Raw genomic sequence first — 20548 nt, 5'->3', positions numbered from 1 at the left:
GGCTGGGAGAGGAGGGAGTGTGTGGCGAGGGAGATAACGTAGGACCGGGTGGTTTGTGAGTAGATGGAGAGCAGCTGTAGCTTTTGTATGGCATCGATGGACTCCGATAAGATTGCGGCGATTGGAGTGTTGTGTATTGGGAGCGGATGTGTGCCACAAGCGCGTGTGAAGTATCTGCTCCACCCAATGGGCGTCCGCCCTCCCATATCCCTTGTTGGTCGCCCACTGTCACCTCGCGCCAATAGCCGCGGAATACTCCAAACCCGCAGCAGAAAAGCAGCTGCTCCCTCCCTCGGTTTTCACCGCCTTTCTAGCTGCGGCCGCCCGACCGCCACGCTCTGGTGCGTCCGCCCCCACTCTCGGATCCCCTTTTGTGGTTCTCTCTTTTGAGATCAGAAGTTAGTTTTTATTTGGCGCGTGCCCATGCTAAAAGAGTCGTCCTTTTTCCCCTTTCTTATCCTTCTTGTTCTTCTGGTTGTTGGTAATTGATCGGAAAAGATGACAAGGATTTGTTCTTGATGTTTGTGGTCATCGCCGTCTTTCTGGTAATTGGTAATTGCGCGTTTCTAGTAATTGCATGGAGAAAAGATTCGTTCTTGGTTTCCCTGTCATCTTTTTCTCCGCCGGTTTGCTGCCTCTGTAACGCTCATTTCGATTCTTAATCTGTCCATTGGGTTTCTTCCATGTTGGTATTGCTTTGGATTCATGTCGTGTAGGAACGCCAATGAGCGATTTTTGGGTTAGAATGCTCAGATCTAGTGGAGTTTGCTTCGTTTGATTGATCGCAGATCAACCTTCGGTGCTGGAATTAGATCGCTTGTCTCAAAGATTCCATCTTGCTCATAACCTCCTTGCATGTGAGAATCCAAGCTATCTCAGGAGGCTCCGACTTTTAGTCTGTTGGCTTTTGTTGTCTATCTCGGCGTCTTTGTGAAATAGCAACTTTTTTGGTTATATCCGGGCAGTGTTTCTTTTTGTTATCCTGTCCAAGTAACATCCCTCTGGATGATTTATCGGAATTGATCAAGAGTGCATAGCAATTTTGACTTTCAGCAGAATTTTCAGTCATGTTTTGCGATCATTAACCCAAGAAAGTGGCACTTGTTAGGCCTGCATAGATTCTTCTCAGTGCCAAGGTTTCTGATTCTTTCAAACTTATTTTAACGTGCCACTTCTTATTCCTTTAAGTCTAAATAACTTTGATATATAATTCACAGCTCATCCCTTTCGTATCATACCTTATGATCGGTTTTATATGCCCAATGCCTCGTTGATAAAAGACTGAGAACATGTCTTTTTCTTAATAGGTGGATCACTCTTTTATTGCAATTTGGAAGACATGGCTTTGGCTCGACAAGGTTATTGACCACGTGTAATGGTGATGCACAGACATTTTAGGCTGGATGATGGCTACAGCAGCAGTTATTGGATTACACACAGGAAAGAGGCTTCTGAGCTCTTCATTCTGTCAAACCGACCTCACTGAGAAGTTATTCTCTGTTCCAGATCATGGATCACTGCCATTTTCGGGTGGCTCCACTAAATGCACCATAGTTGCAAAGAAGTCTTCTCATTTTGGGTCAAATGTTCCACCAACCAGGCACATACCGACTATCAAGGCACTGAGAGAACATGTCAATACTTCAGCTCCTTCAACTAGCGATACATGGTCTGAGAGGCCTGATCTTGAATCTTCTCTAGAGGTCCTCATTTTGCTACAGAAGTCTATGTTGGAAAAGCAATGGGAACTTCCTTTCACACAGATGACAACTGTTGTTGCTCCTGAGAATAGCTGCCGGATGGCAGAAATTACTCGTTCAGGGATATCTGCCCGTGAGAGGAGAACTATTTCCAGTAGGAAATGTTTTAGTCATCAGGCTAATATGGTGCCATCAAGCAGAGTGAAACAGCTTCATCCAAGTGTTAGTCGCGAGTTACTTAAATCTGACATTAGTGGTTATGTGCGGGGCACCGTGAGTGAAAACTTGCTGACACATGCAGAAGTCGCAAATCTGTCAAAGACAATAAAAGCTGGTATACATATACAAGAACAGAGGGCAAAGTGAGTTTTTTGTCTCATGCAATTTGGACTTTTTTACTATTAGCATACTGACAGACAATCTTCATCTCTTTTATTTTTCTTGTTGGAATATCAAGAATCAACTGAGAGATTGGAAATTCAAGTCTTTGTTTATAACTCAGTTCTTTTAATGAAAGTAGAGATGTAGCAACAATTTGTATATCTTGTAAATTGCCAATGTGATTTTGTCAAGAAATAGTAATTAAAGTTATCATGCTTATCTCATCCAGCTCCTCTTTTAGGTGGAAATTTCTAGTGCTTGGGTAATTTGCTTCTGAAAAATCTTAATTTTGTTGTATCATATCTAGAAGCTGCTTCAATTCCTTTTTGCCTATATTTGGGCCATATCTTGCAACAATTATAAAGGTAAACAGTATAGTTCGATCCCTTACTTCATATTGCCCTTGGAGAGCTTGATGATTATAATAAGATTGTTCATTTTTGGTAACTACATAAACCGTTCATTATATGATCTTGAGCGCATGAAGAGCTTTATAATTTTGATAATTTTCAGATTTCATTTCTTTTTTCTTGAAGATAAAGGTGGTTCTCATTTTTTATTTACTTTGCTCGATGTAGTCAAATTTATCTCGTTACATAGAGTTGCGATAAATCTTTAAATCATGAAGATTAACTGCTTTACGGCAAGCAAATCTCATATGAGTTGCTGATTGGAACTAAAAGCTACTTGATGTTGTTATAGTTGCTTGCTGCTGCTACTAGCTTCTGTGGACTATGACCAAACTGTTTATGGTTTCAGACTGCAGGATAAATTGGGATTTGAACCAACTGACAGACAGCTGGCTTCTTCATTGAGGATGTCACGTGCTGAGTTGCACACAAAAATGATCGAATCTTCTTTGGCAAGGGAGAAGCTTGCAATGAGCAATGTTCGTCTAGTCATGTCTATTGCACAAAAGTATGATAACTTGGGAGCAGAAATGACTGACCTTATCCAGGTAAATCTTCTTTTGTTTTTCTTTTAGACTTGCGTTAACTGGCATAGAAAAGTTCATGTTATTATTTTCTGGCATGAATTTCACAGTATAAGCTGCAAGTTTTCGGTGTTAATAAAGTTACTTGTTTCACAGGCTGGTTTGATTGGGCTACTTCGTGGGATAGAAAAGTTTGATTCTTCCAAGGGCTTCAGAATTTCTACTTATGTATATTGGTGGATACGACAGGTGAATCAAATTATGCTTTAGCTGCTTGATATTTTATGCTAGGTAGATCAGCACATATTATGATGGAAAAGTCAGAGATCAAACCCCATATTTCTGTTTTTGTCTGGGTGATCCTTTGCTTTAGTTGTTTGAAAGATTGTGCAGTGGATGATAGACTTGCTTTTTCTGCTTGATATTTCTTATATTTTTTTCAATTGGCAAAGTTATCAGTTAATTGGAGTCTATGTTTGATATTGGATATTATGTGGTTAGAACTACTTTCTTTTATGGACTTCTTGTTGCAGCGGATAAACCTGCTTTGTCTGCTTGGTATTACTACGTGTTTTTCAATTGGAAAAATTATCAGTTAATTGAAGTTTCTGTTTGATATTGGATATTATGTGGTTAGAAATAATTTCTTTTATGGACTACTTGTTAGCCAGCATCATTCACAGTCCTTTGCTTTTGAATTTTTTTGCTTAATATGAAACATCTAATTACCTAGCATGTGCCATAAGAAGATGGATGCCAAAGATGGAAATTTTACCTAGTAATTGGTTGGAAATAGGGAGGAAATTAGTTTGCCTTTTTGTTGGTTGTTCATGCAAAATGTAAGTTCTCCTTTACAGGTAGTTAACTGATTCCTTCACCAAAAAACTTCTATATGTTGTTTCTTATGTTTCTTTCTCATTCAGGAGTCATTTAAGTTCCAAAAGACATTCAAGTGAGATCCTAAAATGGCAAGTTGATATTAATGATCACTGTGGCTTCCTGGGCAGCTTAGACACGAGAGGATAATGTTGATATCCGATCAGTTTTCCTAATCAATTAAATATTTAGTGTCGTCTTACCAAAGTAGATCTAAGTCTGTCCCATTGTTCCTGGTCCATTTAAACCCAAATATCGTAAAATTCTGCCATGACCAGTGAAAGCGGAAATTGTTAGGTCAAACCATAATGAGGCATATATAATTCATAGCTCCTGATTTGGTTCATGTCACAACAATTCTTCATTTGTAAAAGTTTTTTAAATGTTATTTGAATCACACACAGATGATAAGCTATTTTCTCTTTCTTATCTATGATCTAGAATTATGTTTCCAGAAAGTCTTAGCTTGCGGATCTTAAAACTTCAATTCCCACTGGGTTCACATCTGTGCCTCATATAGCTGCTCCTCAATCTTAGCATCTATTTTGATAAATGCTCGATATGGAAGCTTCTATTATAGCATAATGCTACATGCTTATTTGTTTCGATGGTATAGTTTATTATTAAATATGAATTTCATGCATAAAATTTAATAGACACTGTCTTTCTTTCCAGGGTGTCTCGCGAGCATTGTTTAAGAACTCCAGGACATTAAGACTGCCAACTCATTTGCATGAAAGATTAAGTTCAATTAGACATGCAAAGATTAGATTGGAGGAGAAAGGAATTACACCATCAATTGATGTAAGTGAACTTTTATCATACTGTTGGATAGCTCTCCATTTTTCCATGCATGCTTAGTATAGTGCAACATTTTGTTTTTGGGCCTTTCTGCAGTTGACATACAGAAGATGATCTTTATGCTATTCCACTTGCATAATCATTGTTGTTTATAGTTTTCATTATTGTCTTGGTTTAATTGCTAATATATGGAACAGAAGCTGATAAGGCACCTGTCCAGTATCCCTGGTGTTAACCATCTTCTTCATGATCTTGACTATAGGAACACCCTATCCTATTAGTTCTCTGTGACCTTGAAATCCATAAGCACTCCCTTTTGCTTGTTCTATCATATTTGTTTATGCCCCTATGGTAGCTCATAATGTTTTTATTCAGATTTAAGAGCTTGTTTCTTATTGTTTAGGAAATTAAGCTGCACGATTTTCATTTCTTTTCGTTACTCTATAGAAAGGCAATTGTTTAATAGTGAACTTTACTTCTCTGTGAAGTTTGTAATGATTAGATAATTTCTTTTATCCTTTACAGAAACTTGCAGAGACCCTAAATATGTCGCAGAAAAAAATAAGGGATGCCACACAGGTATGGATTCACATTCTTAGTAATTGTATTTGATCTTGTAAGTAGCTGTTTGTTCCTTGCATTTAATGGTCAGAGATGCAGGCAGCGAGCAAAGTACTTTCTCTTGATAGGGAAGCCTTTCCCTCATTAAATGGCCTTCCTGGCGAGACTCTTCACAGTGTAAGTTTAGCAACTCAATTTCTATATAAAAGGTTTATTGATTATAAAAATTCTTTATTTCATAACACCATTTATTTCCTTCAGTATATTGCAGACAGAAACGTTGAAAATAATCCATGGTATGGTTTTGAGGAATGGTCTCTCAAGGTATGCATAGTAAATGTTCTATAACATGGACTTTAATTTTCATTGAAGTTGGCTTGTGATTCTTTGCTCTCTGTTGAATAAATCTAGCAACTTAGGGTTTTCTTCTTGGTTATTGCTCAACCTCATTTGAATAGACAAACTTACTAATATAGGTTTTGGAGGATTCTTAATTCATGCTGCTATTTTGTCTCCATTATGCAACCATGATATTTATATTCCAATCTATCCAGGATGAAGTCAAGAAGCTTTTATATACAACACTTAGCAAGCGGGAGAGAGAGATTATTAGACTTTATCATGGTATTGACAGTGAGTGTCATACATGGGAGGATATCGGCAAACGGTAAGCAGTTTATTCTTATCAATTTCTGATTTAATTCTGATTCAGATTTGTTTTCTTGAGACAACTCTGGGAGATATGAATATTTACTTTCAAGGGAAAAAATGTATTTACTTTCAAGCTATACGATAGAACTTCTCCAGTTGACTCTTTTCCTTCTTTCTCTCAGAAAGAAGTTGTTTGGCATATATATATTTTTTGTTGAGATGTGAAGAAAGGTTCTAGAATAATAGTGTTCTTAAAGTGGTCTTCTTTTTCTGTGGAAAAAAAAATGAAAAAAGTTTTTTATTCCTGATCAAAAGAAGAAAACACCACCACCATATATAGCACTTCAGAGAGCACTCTTAAACTATCTACTTGAGTGTTCGTGACCCCAGTATCAACAGTATTATCTACTGAAACAAAATTTTACAATGCAATCCCAAACAAACAGAATTTGGTAATCTCCAGCCAACTGAAGAAGAAATCTATCCTTAGCACTGCAAACCATTCCAAATCTACATTTCCAAAAATGATTCTCCCTTGAACAATCAACTGAAAATTGGCATTTTACAGTTGTATGATGCATCTCATAATCTTTGATGTACTAGCCTGCTTATTGAACATGTGATATTTCATTCATTCGATGCTAAATACAAAGCAAAGCAACAAACATTCCTCTACTTAACTTCAATAGTAAGCACTTCCCTTGTAATTATCAGTAATCAGCAGTTCTTTCCCATGTCCGCTTGGTGATTTTACTACTACTATAAAAAAAGGAGTTTTCAACTGTAATAACTTTCTTCAAGTGCAGCTGATTGACATGGTGGCCTGACACATTATATGCTTCCATTATCGAGTATGACCTGATGAATGCATTTTGTCCATAGAGATCAGTTCAACAGCAACCACAAATGCCTTAGGATTTCATCTTTCTTCTGTATCACTATTGATTTTGTAATGTCATATAAACATTCTCCTATAGCTACAACTCATCTATGCTTCTTCATTTGATCAACACTACCCTGGTGCAACATCATGCAGACTGCATCTGCAACTTTCTTTTGAATCTTTGGTGTGTTCCATTTTCTGTTTTAACTCGCATGGTTAGTCTTTTACATTTAATCAGAAGTTGAATCCTTCTTACACACGGATACTTTAATTGGAAAAAGGGAAACAAGATAACATGCTTTCCTTGATGCATTTGTTTGTATGTCCTAAAAGTGGTGATGAGTCTTCTACATTACGGAGAACATCTGTATTTGAGTAAAGTTTCTGAAAATATTGAATCTTGGCATGACAATTTCTACACCTATGTGCATAGATAGATATGCATACTTGATGCTTGTTAATAGCCATGTTTTCTTCTTCAGGTTTGGTTTGTCGAGAGAACGTGTTAGACAAGTGGGGCTCATCGCCATGGAGAAGCTCAAGCATGTGGCAAGAAGAAGAAAATTGGAGGCAGTGTTGGTAAAGCATTAAAATGACATGTATCGATCGGCTTGGCACTACATGATGACCATGTATATGAAACAAAAACAAACATGGATCTCTACATTTATTTTTCATCGAGAAGTAATTATACGTGTACATGTTTAATGGTGCAATTGGAAATACTCGCTGGTCAAAGAATTTTGTTTCACAACATTGCTTCCCAAGCTGGATATCGTTTCGTAATTAATGATGTTCTTGTAAGTGAAACATGATGGCCTTTGATTTGCATGGAAAATCTAGAAAAATCAATTCGCCTAACATTCTTCATCTCATAGTACTTGTGGCACATTACAGACAGTCATATATTAAACTTTGGTTGGACATATACTTCAAAGCATTGCATAACTAGTTCTTTACATTCTCTCTCACATGACACACATGTATGATGTTTCTCATGACAGAACTAAACAACTTTTGGCTAGGCTGTGGGTGTTTGGATAATTCAGATCCTCACTTGGAAAACCAGCTTGACTGATAAAATCAAAGTAGATAGCACAAACTAATGGAGGTTGTAAATGAGTATTTGGTTTTGTACATGATGGTATCGCATAATGTCAAAACAATCAATACTTGTAGTAGTTTAGCAGCTCAAGGTTAGATGGAGAAAGTTTAGGATCTCCTGGTGGAGACGAAGGTAAGATAAACTGATGTCCAACTATGCATTACCACCAATGGTTTACCCCCTCCAATTCTCAATGTCAAAACCCCAAGTTCCTCCAAATATCGTTGACAAGATGTTGATAGATAGAAACTGTCATTGTTGAGCTACTGAAGGTACGATATTAGAGGAAACTGAAGTTACTGAACACTGAACCTCCTATAGCGTATATAGAGGCATTGCATTCTGGGCTTCTGTGCTGATCTTTCTCCCAATGAATTCCCAGGTAGATCTTCTCCTTTCCTCCTCCAGTAGTAAAGTAAGAAACGTAAAAAGAAAGAACCTGCCAGAAAATAAAGATTCAATCTCTGAAATTTCTAGATCACAAAGTCACCTTTGAAGGTCTTATTGTCTGATGCTGTTGATATGATTCTGTGAAGCTGCCATTTGTAGGTGATTTCTGACAGCGATAAGTGCATGGTATTCCTCTTTGCCACACATTGCATTGTGCCAAGCATGACTTTGAATGTCTTTTGATTCCCATGAGTTGAAATACTACTCATCGTTAGTGAATGAAGCCAAGGATTCATTGTCAGATGGAAGACAACCCTAGCTCTGAATGAGCAGTTAACCACACCAGGTAATTATTTGATCTCAGTGCAATACCAAAAACAGATTTGGCAACAAAATCACTTGAAAGATGCTTCTCTGGACCCATTTTTATCTGTTAATTAGACAGCTCCTTGTCAGAAACCCTCAAATGGAATATACAAATAAGCAAGATGTAAATCTCTTTTTCATCCCAGATAGTGAAATCTTTTGACAATGAAGACTTGCAAATATATAGAGGGAAAAAAATATATGTATATATATATTTTACCTCGTTTGTGAAGTCACTGGTTTCCAGATCGTAGAAAGGTTTTTGAATTTGTACTAAAACTACCTGAATACCACCAAGAACATTAATAGAAAAGGCATTTGCATGTACAAAACATAGCTATATCTCATGCTACTGTCATTACCTCTCTGTTCACATATAATTGAGGCATTATGCAACATCTCTCTAGCTTTTCTGTCAGGTGTGCAGCCGGCATGTTCCATCTCTTTATATATTATTGGAACCTGAATGACAGGCGAAGAAACTTATGTCCACAACCTTGGAAATAAAAAGAGTTCTAGGAAACGGCTGACATCTTCATCACCAAACAGTATGCAACACAAGAATAAACATCGGTCAAGGAAATCTGGCAAGTCAATCCAAAATATATTGAACAGTAACTAAACTATCTTTTCTTATACCAAGGAGGAAAAAGAAAATTAAATTCCTACATACTCATGTATTTAGATGAAATAGATGAAGTATTGCACTCTACTTCCGGCCAAATGTACTTAGCTTCCCACTTCTGGTTAAGCATTAAACAGAACAAACAGGGAAAAAAAAAGAATAACCTGACCTGTTCATATTTTTTACCCCTCATGAATGCTTTCATTAAAGTACAATAAGTAACCACATCTGGACTGATGCCCTACAGAACCAATAATAGTCCTTTCTAGTCAATTCTGATTGTAAAATCTTTAAAAGATAACAAAAGCAAAGGACAAAAGAGATAGTAGATCATATAATAAATTTGATCTTGTTCAGCTCATAAGTCACTTACACTTTCCTTGATATGTTCAAAAACTGCCATTGCCTCAAAGTGCCTTCCGGCAATACCAAATGCATTCATCAACAGATTTAACATTATAAGGTTTGGTTCAATGCCATCTGCTTCCATTAGCTGAAGCACCCTCAAAGTTTGTTCACACAGCCCCTAACAAAAAGGCAAGAATATAAATAATACAGAAATTATCAGGAAAATCACACACTCAAAAACATACATGTGAGAGAATTCCAGTGCGCTGAAAATTGCAGTGTGAAGTAGGTAACTGCGTAACCAAACTGAGCTAGATAAAGCCTACTCATGCTCAAGCTTTGCTTGATATTAGTAACTGGTATCAAGAATAAGCATCTGAATTTGCTATGTTATAAAATTATGTCCCAGCCAGACCTCCTTTGCAAGCATCACATGTTATAAGTCATCTATAACTCACATTTATGACAGAAACTTAGAAGCAAACAAACAAATGCAATATAACTCTAGTATGTGACAACTGCCTTGACAATCTATTATTAACAGATACTACTCTATTTTGAGAAATATATTGAAATAATATATGTTCAAGCCAGTTTGAAGCCAAGCATAGTTACATCCAACTAAGTTCAAGGTTAGTTTGAAATTGATTTAGAGCCTCATCTATTGTTTGTTTATTCTCAAACTGAACTTAGCAATCTAGAGCTCTTTAGAAATGGGTTGTTTCAGTTACTGGCCTGAAAGTAGGACAACTATAAACAAGAAAATGCTAACAGAATCTAAACATCCCAAAATAAAAACACAGACAAAAATGGAAGAAAAAAAACCTCTTGCACACTATAACTCTCACTGTTACAGTCCTGTCCATTGCAAATGCACACATAAATCTTCCAATTGAGGCTAAAAATAATCACTTTATGTATTTCAATGTTGGTAATTGCTGGTTTAGCTAATTACAACATTTGACTTAGAAGGAATCAATTATGAAAAAGAAGAAACTCCCAAGTCTTTGTCATGAAATAAATGCTTTGACATTGAGGAAAACCTTTCTCCTGCAACTTTTGCTGCCACTAATTAGAAGGAACATAGATGGCAGTCAATCAAGAGTGAGGGGCTCACTGTCTGTGCTGCATGCACCTCTACCCGGCTATTGAAACCAATGGAAGCTAAAAGAAAGCATAGCACAGCATGATTTCTCCATTTCAAAGCAAGAATTGTTTCAAAGATTTCAGATATACAAAAATTCTGGTTAAAATCAACAAATATCAGCAGCATCAAAAGATAAGCAATGTAACAATGCTTCTTATATAACAGTAAATTCAACAGACTGATTAGACAATCTGCGCACCTGCTGAGCATATGCATTTGCCAATACACAGTATATGCTCGCTGAAACCTGCATACCTTCGGCTTTAAGTGCAGCCACACACTCCTCAGCATTGTGGAACGTACCATACTGACCATATATATCCACTAAAATTGAATATATGATGCCACTTTCTCTTAGACCTCTATATTTCATACCCTCGAACAATTTCTTCATCTCATCCCATCTTCCCCGCTCTCCTAACCGATTAATGATATTAACAAAGATCTTGGGATCAGGGTACAATCCTGCTTCCTGCATTTTTGCAAAGAATCCAAGAGCGTGTTTCAGATCTCCAGCCTTGCAATGCCACCGAATCAGTGCATTCCAAGTCATGATGTCCGGTTTCAAGCCTGTACTCTGCATTTTCTCAAATATCTTAACTGCTTCATCCAACTGACCATACTTCCCAAATGTATCAATCATACCATTGTACATCCTCACGTCAGGTTCAATCCCTAGCTCATGCATCTCCACCACAAGGCTCATAGCCTTCTTCCACATGCCATTGTCCCTGTAAAGCCTTATGATTTTGCTATAAACGAAAGAATCCAACCAAAAACCCTTCTCCTTCATCTCTCCAAGAACCCACCAGGTGTCCTCTAACCGCCCGGAATGGACGTACGAATCCAGGAGGAGCAAGTAAGTCTCTCGATTCCGATCGATGCCCTCCTTGCCCATCTCGACCAGCAAGCGATCAGCCATCAAGAGCTGCCCTTTCCTCAAGAACCCGCCGAGGAGTGCGTTGTACTCCCTCGAGGTCAGCCGATGGCCGGACCACTTCATCTCTCGGAAGACGGCGTCAGCCTCGAGCGTCCTCCCGGTGCGCCCCAACGCGTAGACGAGGCGGGCGTAGCACGCCGTGCTTGGGCGCATCCCCGCCGCCTCCATCCGGCTCAAGAGGTGCAAAGACCGGTCAAGGCGGCCCTTTGCGCAGTGGGATTGGATCAAAGCGTTGTAGGATTCCCGCGAAAGCTCTTCCTTCTCGTTTTCTTGACCGACTCCATCATCAAGGTGGTCTTTTGGGACCAAGATCGAATTTTTCGGTGCGACAGCAGCGAGTTTGCGGAGGTCGCGTCGTCCGGGCGGGGAAGAAGTGAAGCCACGAGGGAAGGGATTAAGAAGGGAGGGTTTTAGGGGGAATCCGATAAGCGCAGCTTCCATTTCCACTCGTTCTGGATTCAACTCATATTGGTTTCTACAGAAATGAGAGGCCAATGGAGAGACTGAGAGCGAGATTTATGGAGCGAAGCAGCAGGAGCACGAAGGAGCAGCCACCGGGGACGATATCTTTAACGGCATACGGCCCCGTTCTAGTCGCGAAACATGACGTGGCGAACACTGACGCGGCAAGACAGGGCGGGGCCCATAAGTCCCCTTCACGTGGGCCTATGGTGTCTTGAATCGTGCCATCAGCCGGGTCCAGAATAGCTGCTCTTCTTTGGCTGACTGCTGCTGACGTGACTTGGCGGGAACGTTAACGGATCGTATCATACGACCCGAATCCGACAAAAACCGTGACGGTCCGATTAGTTTATTGTAACGGTTTCGGTAGAGGCCAGTGTGACAATGTAACGGGCCATTTATAACGTTGATTTGGACTTGCAGTGCGCTGTTCGCACATCGTTTTCCCGGCGAGATCAGAAGCCAAACATGTGGCGATGGCTCCGCCGCAACGGGGAGCAAGGCGCCGATTCAATCCACCTCCCTCCTCCCTTTCCCTATCCAAGTCTACTTTCAATGCACCTCGTTTGTTGTCGTCAATTCCTCGTCTTTTTAATCTGCCGCTCGCAAGGACGCGGCTTGCTCTGCCAGCAGGCATCGAGCTTCTCGTGGTCCCCGGTGAGCAGCCATGAAGTCCCATCGCCTCGTACTTCGCCGTTCCGGAGGCCTGATGCCATCCGGAATCCCGAGCAAGCCGAAGCTCGGCCTTAGAGTTCTCGGAATCTTCTCGGCGTGGCCGAGGCTTGCGTCCTTTGCGCCCGTGAAAGCCAGCTCGGGCGTCGGGGACACCTCCGTCTCGCATTCGACCATCGTTCCCGCTTCCGCGGCCGAACCGGGGCATCGAAGGGATCCCGTGCTGGGTTCCTTGGAAGTTGATGACGTGGAAGAGAAGCTCGAAAAGGCGAGATCTTTCTCCGTTTGGCTTGATGTCGCCGCAATGGTTTTGGAAGAAAAGAAAGTGCCTTATCAGTCAAGATTTTTCCTTGCAGGTGATATATAGGTGCCGATTCTTCGCGTTCCTCCCGGTGGCTGGTTCTCTGATGGGTTCCATAATCTGTTTTCTCAAGGTATGGTTGGACTTCATTAGATTGCTTCTTTGTCCGCTGGTCGATCTTTAATTTGCATGACAGGTGTTTGTTATTCGGTCGTCACCGACTCTCGAGTAATTAGAAGTGAAAGATACAGGTGCAGCCATAGGATAGGAGGTGTCAACTGGGCCAGGGGTTCTGAAATAACTAACCATACTCCATCCTACTCCGCGATAAAAGCTAATTTGGATGGATATCCCATAAAATAGACAAACAAAAAGAATTTGGATGATTTACATGTCCAATCTATCACAGGAAAGGTGTCCATATGAGTTGAATTTTTGCAACCATTACTTGAATAACTTTTCCTTTTATTGATCTACTAATTTATATCATGTATTAATCTATATTTTTTCTTTTAGTTGTTCAGGTGACTTTAGTTGTGGGATCAATTGAGCAATACTAGATATGCAATTTTTCATGGTCTTCTATAGTAAACATTGATAAATGTTGCTAATTTCATTTACCAAGATGATGCCAGAGCAAATAGGCAATCTTTGGTTCATCAATAAATTGTCAATATTCTTGCTGTCATGGAAAGCATACGTCTTCTGAGAAGAGCAGCTGAGATTGTGGCCAAGAGATTCAGGGCTACATATCTTTTGATAACTGTAGACTCTTTTTAAATGACTCATATGAGGGTAGTTCAATTTGATTATATGTAACTGAATTCCTTTTCTGCATGTTTGTTGTTCTAGCTGTCCTCAAACTTGTTGTTAATGGAAGGACTACCTAGTCGATGAGGCCCCTTCTGTGAGATGGGAAAGCATGATACCTATGCAGGGTTAAGTTTGCTTGCCAAGAAGAACTACGACTCAGAATTTTAGCACTTAAGTTTCTCTGGTCCAACCTCACCATGGCTCCAAGGCTTACAACATTGAATTTTGTATATTAATATCAAATTGTCTTCACTGAATTATCTTAATGCATTGAGTATTACCACTTTCACAATGTTATGTTAATTATGTTTATAAAGTTTTGAGACAGTAGCGTGCAGTATTATGTGCTTTAATCAAATGATTTGAGTACTTAACATTTAGCTTCCCTGGTTTAAATTCTTTGGACTACTTACAGTCTTTCTATTTGAGTACCTTAACTTCATATTGGTCATGAATCATTTATGTTCTGATATTAATTTGTAAACATGGAAAACAAGTCCCACCTCGATAGCAATGAATGCACAATGAATTTCTAAGACTGGGCATTACATAACCCTTTAAATTTGTTCAGATTCTATGTAGCTAAATTTACTTTCGGTTGCTTGGTACTGTATTTACAGGCAAGATGTCTTGCAGAAGGAAACCTTATCCTTTTTCATCTCTAGGAGTAGTTTCATACCTTCTTGAAACAGTCAGCAATCTTAACAATACCAAGTGCTGTGCAGGGTTGCACATCTGTGATAGATTCATTCGGAGAATATTTTTTGAGTGGTGGGAAAGTGATTCTGATGTTGGTTGGAGCCATTGGTAAGACAATGTATATCCAAAAATGTATACACTTTGAAATAGACATGAATTGTTTCACACGCCACTTACTAGGAAGCTATCAAGTTACAGTTCTTAGTTGATTAATCATAACATACTATGTCATGCAACTATCAATAGGCAATTTTTAGTATTTCAAGTTTTTTGTCAAATGATCTAAATTTTATAGTGGGTGCTAATTTCTGATTCTGTAGTTCTTGAAAAGATAATCTACTGGCATAAATTACACATCAATTTTGTCATTACTCTGAACAAGTTGACCTCTGGACTGCTTATGACTGTATCAGTAACAATTTAATGGGTTTCTTAATTTCTCCTAGAAGGATTGTTTGAATATGATATTGGACATTGACATGCCATTTAACTTGTGCTGAAAACATTGTTATAATTTTCTGGGTGTTATCTTGATCATATACCAGAGCTTACATAGACAGGTTATTACTTGGTAGTTGAAGCATGAAGAAGCACATTCTCATGCTGGTCTGTTCCTCTAGAGAAATGGTGTCATTATAGATAGTTCTTAATCTATCACTAACCTTCATTTTGTTTCACCTTTCAGATGTCTATCTTATTGGAACTGTGATGCTTGTGTTTGGAATGGGTCTCTACGAGCTCTTCATCAGTAATTTTGATATAGCAAAAATGTCCTCCTCTGGATCAAACCTGCTTGGATTATTCAAACTTCTGGTTTGTCCCTTCACTCAATTATAGTTTAGATTTTAGATATCAGAACAAGTTACTAAATATCATAATGTTAATTTCTAAACTATTCTGGCTTTATTATGTTAAGGAACGACCTAGGTGGCTGGAAATAAAGTCAGTCAATGAATTGAAGACTAAGGTGGGGCACGTCATAGTGATGGCTCTATTGGTTGGGATGTTTGAAAATAGCAAGAAGGTCACAATATCTTCTCCAGCAGATTTACTATGCTTCGCAGCTTCTATTCTGCTGTCTTCAAGTTGCCTTTATCTTCTGTCAAAGCTTCATGCCACCAAATGAAGTAAGCACGCCTGAGGTAGCAGCTTAAGATGTATCCCATAATTTCCATTATCGTTTACTGTAAAACTGGTGTATCTTTGACAGTTATCATATTATTCGTCAGACATAACTCAACTGTACATATTGCTTATGATGCACAATCTGTAGAAAAATAATAGATGCTTTTCAACTGAAGGTTTGTGGAAGAATTTGTCAATTTCAACTCTATAGTCTGTAAATGTAGGTTCAGATGAGTTACGCATATTAATAGGAATATACTGAAAAATCAGGAACTGTTTTCTCAGAGTCAGCTATAGTCGTTTCTTATTTAATTTTTTTTCCTTTCGTTCAATATTAGTCTAATCTTCTGTTTTTCCTCAAGGTCTAAATACTTCCTGCTCTATCCCCAAACATGGACATAATAGTGTATGTTATCTAAATACTTCTCTGTCCCCAAACATGGCCATAATAGTATCTAAGCGAGAGAACCTTCAATACTGTTGTATGATACCATGGGCCTCCAATTTATCTTCTTTGTATGAAACAGCAACAAGCACCCAGGATGTATGAGAGAGCTGGGACCCTGCCATGCAATACTACTAGAATACTAGACTTGTTGCCTCATTAAATAGAAAATAAAAAAGGTAGGTAATGGATTTTAAGGTAGACAAATTGTTATACATAGAAAGGGAATTTTATCTTGAGAATTTTTTTAATAGATCTGTCAGAAATCATTAAAAGAATTGTAGTGATTTTCTATCATGAAATATGACAATACATCTTTGCACTAAAATCACTTCAATGGCAAAAACTCTGATCAACGTCCATCCTTAATTATTGTTCCATCTAAATTACTTATCCATCACATTATATCAGATCTCACAAATGGATGCTGAATTCTCAAGAAATCCGAAGGGTTGGCTGTAGAGAAACCAATTTTGAGATGTGAATCATGGATTGCTCAATACTGATCAAAGTTACTCATGTAAGCACTTTGATAGTACGATAGTCCTTATAATGCTTAATAGACACTTTGTATAAGGTGCACTAGAGGGAGTTTCCTTTTCATGCTACTGAGACCATCCAGGAAATTGTTGCCGCTATCACTCAACTGTTCATTTAGAATACCAAAGTATAAGCACCACATTGCAATGCTAATGCATTGAATTGCAAACATCATGGTGTATAGTTGGTGGAACCATGTGCCTGACATCAAAAGAGGTCTCATCGATGATCTTTATATCTCCAAAATCCCTCTTTTTCTTTCAGAGATGAGAGAAAGGAAGAATCTTTTGTCAACTTTTTTTTCTTCTCATCTTCATCCAGCCACAGAAGGAAAAGCAATTTCCTATTTTCTCCTTTCATACTAACTTCGTATTGGTTGAATCAAGGAGAGAGGTGGTCGGAAACAGATAATGTCATTTTCTTTCTGAAAGTTTTTTGTGTTCTTTCTCTACAGAATACACAGGTTTAAAGAGAAATGAAAATTTTGTGTTCTTTCTCCTCATGTTCCAAACAACAGAAGGAAAGTGGTCATCTCTTATCTTCTCATAAACTTTTGTTCTCTTCCACTTTTCTGTTCTGAGTAGTTTCATGCAATGCATCAGTATACTGCAATTGTAGGCAAAAAACTCCTGTTTTGTGTGTTTTATCTGTTGCCTCTTGATATTCTTTCTATCCAAAAAAAGGTGTATACATTTTTCTGGTCCTAAGCTTTCAGCCATGTGAATCATGAGCATGTGGAATGGCACCGTTCCCCTCTTCATCTGCCACTGATGACCAAGCATTGCATCAGTTTAAGGAATTCAGGACTAACAATTTTAGATGGTCGATGCTTGCAATTTTACACACCTGTCATCTTAAATTTTGTGTGGCATTCCTTCTTTGTTCAAACTCACTAGTCCACCAATCAATGAAGGTTAGGATATCCCCAGGTTGTCACTTGCAAAGTATAGCATGGAGGTGACCTCACAAGAAACTGATGGCTAGGAATATATGGGAAGTAAAATAACAGGTGATGCATTTGCACAAGTAACATGATGGGAACCTTTAAACTTCCTGAGTACAAGAAAGTAGTTGGATGTGGGTACTTGGGTAACCAATTATTACTGTGACCAGCAGATATGAGGAACAGGAAATTAGATCTTCTGAGAGGGCATAGAAAAATAATGGGATAAGTATGAGAGGATTTCAGTCAAACATGGCTAAGTGGGAAAGCTAACTTTTGGATGTGATTAGTGAAGAACATGTTCCTATTGATTCAGTGGAAGTTAGAAAACTTATTTTTATAGTTCAACTTGCTCAAAAAAAGATCTGGTTTATAATTTTTGGATTCCCATATCAACATTCCTCCTTAGCAAAAACTGTTCCTTCCATGTCCCATGTTAGATTACCTACATTATTTGGCATCTCAAGTTGGAGCAGCATGGCAAAGCAGATTGAATTGCAAGAAACGGTGGCCAGATTTATGAGTTTCTGCATTCCTACTCTCCTAGAATTCAAAACAAAACCTTCATCTGTACTTTAAAGAGTGGTATCCTGGAAGTCATTTTTGGTTGAGTTCAATCGCTTTTAACATTTGCACAATGGCAATTAAGTCTAAGAATTGATCTCTTACTTTGATCACTTGTGTAAAGTGGGGTAGACAATGAACATGTTAATTGTTAGTGGTGCCACAGAAGCATGCCCACATGCTTGAGATCTGTATTCTCCTGAAGAATTTGGTAACCAAAGCTTAGTGTCCCAAAAACTTCTTAATCACAAAGGGGATGTTGGATTCAACACTATAATCTGGAAAATTGAAGCACTTTAACTAATGTCTAGTTGTTTTGTCATGATGGCCACTTGTTTTCTCAAAAGAACCAGAAACTCCTCTCACTTTGACTTGACTCTATTCCTGGAACCTCTGCTTTCACAAAAGGAAGATGTACCTGTGACACTGACATTAAAAGTATAATGTGACAAAACTTTAGTGTTTCCAGTGCTCAAGAGTACAGTTCACGATCTAATTGTTGGCGGCACAAGTATTCCAAAAACCACCAAGATGTTCTTGACCTCTTTCAACAAATAATAATAAGAATATCTGGATCTCATGAAGATGGAGGCTGGTGTGTTTGTTTGTTGTGTGTGTGTGTGTGTGTGTGTGTGTGTGTGTGAGAGAGAGAGAGAGAGAGAGAGAGAGAGAGAGAGAGAGAGCGGTTACAAATGCATTTTTGATCTGCTTGTTGGCACTTCTCTATGAGAAATTTACTTGGTGTTATCAACTGTGTTCGTGAAAATTAAGTTGTAGGTAAGATAAAGCTTCCTTCATCAAGAAATCCTTTTAGTTTTTTTTAGGACTTCTGTCATTCATAGTGACAATAAGCTCCACAAAATAAGTCTAGTTCAAAAGAGAACTCATTGCTCTGCTTTCTTGTTCCCTTATGATTGTCATAATGTTTGTCCTCAAATTCCTGCAACTTTTTTCTTATATTCCTTTGGTTTCCACAACCTTAGTAATGAAATGATTTCAGTTTCAGTACTGAAAGCACCTACTTCATCTGGAAGACTTGTTTGCCATAAGTTCCTCCATCAAAGCATATCTCTTCAATGAAAAAATCAGATGCTTCAGTGGTACTCACCATTTTGGATCCATTCACAAACTCAGGAAATTGCTTGTCCTCCAATCCAACTGGCCTCAGCTGGATGGTATGTCCTATTCTTTTAGGTCTTTTGAATCAGTAGGCCATGAACGCAACTGTAGCCTTTGGATTTCTAAGCTTAGTGCAGTCTAATCAAGGACAATATTCCCTTTGTCATTTCACTTTGTGGTCTGGTCTCAACACATTGTACTTTGTTCTGGAAGTTCCACCTCAGATGTCTCCTGACACCTGACTATGAATGGAAAAGATACTTGGCTATCTTACTAAGTTTGCCAAACGAATCTATCCTAAGCCTGAAAGGATCTTGCTTGTCCTTTGTTTACTGATACAATTGAGACAGTGGGTCCTGAAACCCTAACAAGCAGGCCATGCTGCATATTTTCTGTTAGTGACTTGGCTTCACTATTTAAAGAAGGGATGTTGCAGCACTCATTCCACCTTGCATCCTTCCTACCTCTACCTTCAGTCTTGTGACTCTCATCAGTTCAGCAGCTGATCCTAACCCTAATCCATGGCTCTTTTGGCCAAACATGTCTCCCCTGTAGCAAAGCTGATCATTGCCATTCTCCTCATGCAGCTCTTCCACTCGGCTGAAGCAGGAACCCTAGAATGCAATGCATGGATGGCCTCCGGCTGCGCTTCGACGGTGGCGAAAAATCCATTCCCCAGAAAGCTCCTCAAGGATATACATGGTAGATACTTGATGCAGTGGCAGGCACCCACCAACCCGGGACATAGCCCCAGTATCGGCCATGGCATCCCTCATAAGATCTGAATCTGATATTATTCTGTTCTGGTTAAAATGTTGCATGAACCGGTGTGCTCCTGTTGTACGCGCATGTGATGTATTGCCATAGAGTCTAACTTGTTTCCTATCATAAAGCTTCATGCAGATCTCCTTCTTGTCATCTGTGTAGCATCTCATGTTCTTACTTCATGTTTCCTCCATTGTGTGTGTGCATCTGTTGTTACATGAGCTTAAATTCTCCTTCTTGTCATCTGTTGTTTCCTCCCGTAAAGGTTCATGCAGATCTCCATGTTGTCATCCATGTAGTAGCTCATGTTCTTACTTCATGTTTCCTCCATTCTTTGTGTGCATCTGCTGTTACATGAGCATAAACTCTCCATTTGTCTGGAGGTTTTCTGC

The 20548-nt window shown here is 38.8% G+C and overlaps 3 protein-coding genes across 9 annotated transcripts; 2 read left to right on the top strand and 1 right to left on the bottom strand.

Moving 5' to 3' along the window:
• Positions 1-104: 104 nt before the first annotated feature.
• LOC103982338 (RNA polymerase sigma factor sigA) lies at positions 105-7541 on the top strand. Of its 4 annotated transcripts, none has more exons than XM_009399245.3 (10): positions 105-341; positions 1308-2062; positions 2841-3039; positions 3172-3264; positions 4567-4695; positions 5218-5271; positions 5353-5430; positions 5515-5577; positions 5808-5920; positions 7270-7541. In XM_009399245.3, the coding sequence occupies exons 2-10, from the start codon at positions 1404-1406 to the stop codon at positions 7376-7378; spliced, it is 1497 nt and encodes a 498-aa protein (XP_009397520.2). In that variant the 5' UTR covers positions 105-341; positions 1308-1403; the 3' UTR covers positions 7379-7541. The 4 variants fall into 4 exon arrangements, with proteins under 4 accessions (XP_009397520.2, XP_009397527.2, XP_009397536.2 ...); XM_009399252.3 differs by lacking the exon at positions 105-341 and adding an exon at positions 348-545; XM_009399261.3 differs by lacking the exon at positions 105-341 and adding an exon at positions 625-857.
• Positions 7542-7693: 152 nt separating this feature from the next.
• On the bottom strand, positions 7694-12242 carry LOC103982321 (pentatricopeptide repeat-containing protein At5g42310, chloroplastic). 2 transcript variants are annotated; one of them, XM_018830177.2, is made up of 6 exons: positions 10968-12241; positions 9647-9799; positions 9443-9514; positions 9011-9110; positions 8869-8931; positions 7694-8712 (listed from the first exon to the last, which is right to left on the bottom strand). In XM_018830177.2, exons 1-5 carry the CDS (start codon positions 12147-12149, stop codon positions 8882-8884), a joined length of 1557 nt encoding a protein of 518 aa, XP_018685722.2. In that variant the 5' UTR covers positions 12150-12241; the 3' UTR covers positions 7694-8712; positions 8869-8881. The 2 variants fall into 2 exon arrangements, with proteins under 2 accessions (XP_018685722.2, XP_018685725.2); XM_018830180.2 differs by lacking the exon at positions 9443-9514 and having other exon boundaries at positions 10968-12242.
• Positions 12243-12636: 394 nt separating this feature from the next.
• On the top strand, positions 12637-20309 carry LOC135582920 (uncharacterized). 3 transcript variants are annotated; one of them, XR_010515216.1, is made up of 7 exons: positions 12637-13110; positions 13199-13276; positions 14682-14763; positions 15341-15468; positions 15572-15782; positions 19273-19447; positions 19979-20309. XR_010515216.1 is itself a non-coding variant. In XM_065192898.1 (6 exons), the coding sequence occupies exons 1-5, from the start codon at positions 12838-12840 to the stop codon at positions 15779-15781; spliced, it is 771 nt and encodes a 256-aa protein (XP_065048970.1). In that variant the 5' UTR covers positions 12637-12837; the 3' UTR covers position 15782; positions 19979-20309. The 3 variants fall into 3 exon arrangements, 2 of the variants coding, with proteins under 2 accessions (XP_065048970.1, XP_065048898.1); XM_065192898.1 differs by lacking the exon at positions 19273-19447; XM_065192826.1 differs by lacking the exons at positions 19273-19447; positions 19979-20309 and having other exon boundaries at positions 15572-15955.
• Positions 20310-20548: the final 239 nt, after the last annotated feature.

This window comes from Musa acuminata, chromosome BXJ1-1 (assembly GCF_036884655.1).
Source record: "Musa acuminata AAA Group cultivar baxijiao chromosome BXJ1-1, Cavendish_Baxijiao_AAA, whole genome shotgun sequence".
NCBI lineage: Eukaryota > Viridiplantae > Streptophyta > Magnoliopsida > Zingiberales > Musaceae > Musa > Musa acuminata.
The sequence above is the reverse complement of the archived record's forward strand: the minus strand, read 5'-3'. Positions and strand labels throughout refer to the sequence as shown.

What these genes read in the sequence shown, in the direction of transcription:
- LOC103982338 (XM_009399245.3), top strand. Translation starts at nt 1,404, where the DNA reads ATGATGGCTACAGCAGCAGTTATTGGATTACACACAGGAAAGAGGCTT. An exon ending in TATATTGGTGGATACGACAG is followed by an intron (nt 3,265 to 4,566) that starts GTGAATCAAATT and finishes CTTTCTTTCCAG; the next exon opens with GGTGTCTCGCGAGCATTGTT. An exon ending in AAATAAGGGATGCCACACAG is followed by an intron (nt 5,272 to 5,352) that starts GTATGGATTCAC and finishes TCAGAGATGCAG; the next exon opens with GCAGCGAGCAAAGTACTTTC.
- LOC103982321 (XM_018830177.2), bottom strand. Translation starts at nt 12,149, where the DNA reads ATGGAAGCTGCGCTTATCGGATTCCCCCTAAAACCCTCCCTTCTTAAT. An exon ending in CAAATGCATATGCTCAGCAG is followed by an intron (nt 9,800 to 10,967) that starts GTGCGCAGATTG and finishes CCTTTTTGTTAG; the next exon opens with GGGCTGTGTGAACAAACTTT. An exon ending in GGGGTAAAAAATATGAACAG is followed by an intron (nt 9,111 to 9,442) that starts GTCAGGTTATTC and finishes CCTGTCATTCAG; the next exon opens with GTTCCAATAATATATAAAGA.
- LOC135582920 (XM_065192898.1), top strand. Translation starts at nt 12,838, where the DNA reads ATGAAGTCCCATCGCCTCGTACTTCGCCGTTCCGGAGGCCTGATGCCA. An exon ending in TGGAAGAGAAGCTCGAAAAG is followed by an intron (nt 13,111 to 13,198) that starts GCGAGATCTTTC and finishes TTTTCCTTGCAG; the next exon opens with GTGATATATAGGTGCCGATT. An exon ending in TTGGATTATTCAAACTTCTG is followed by an intron (nt 15,469 to 15,571) that starts GTTTGTCCCTTC and finishes TATTATGTTAAG; the next exon opens with GAACGACCTAGGTGGCTGGA.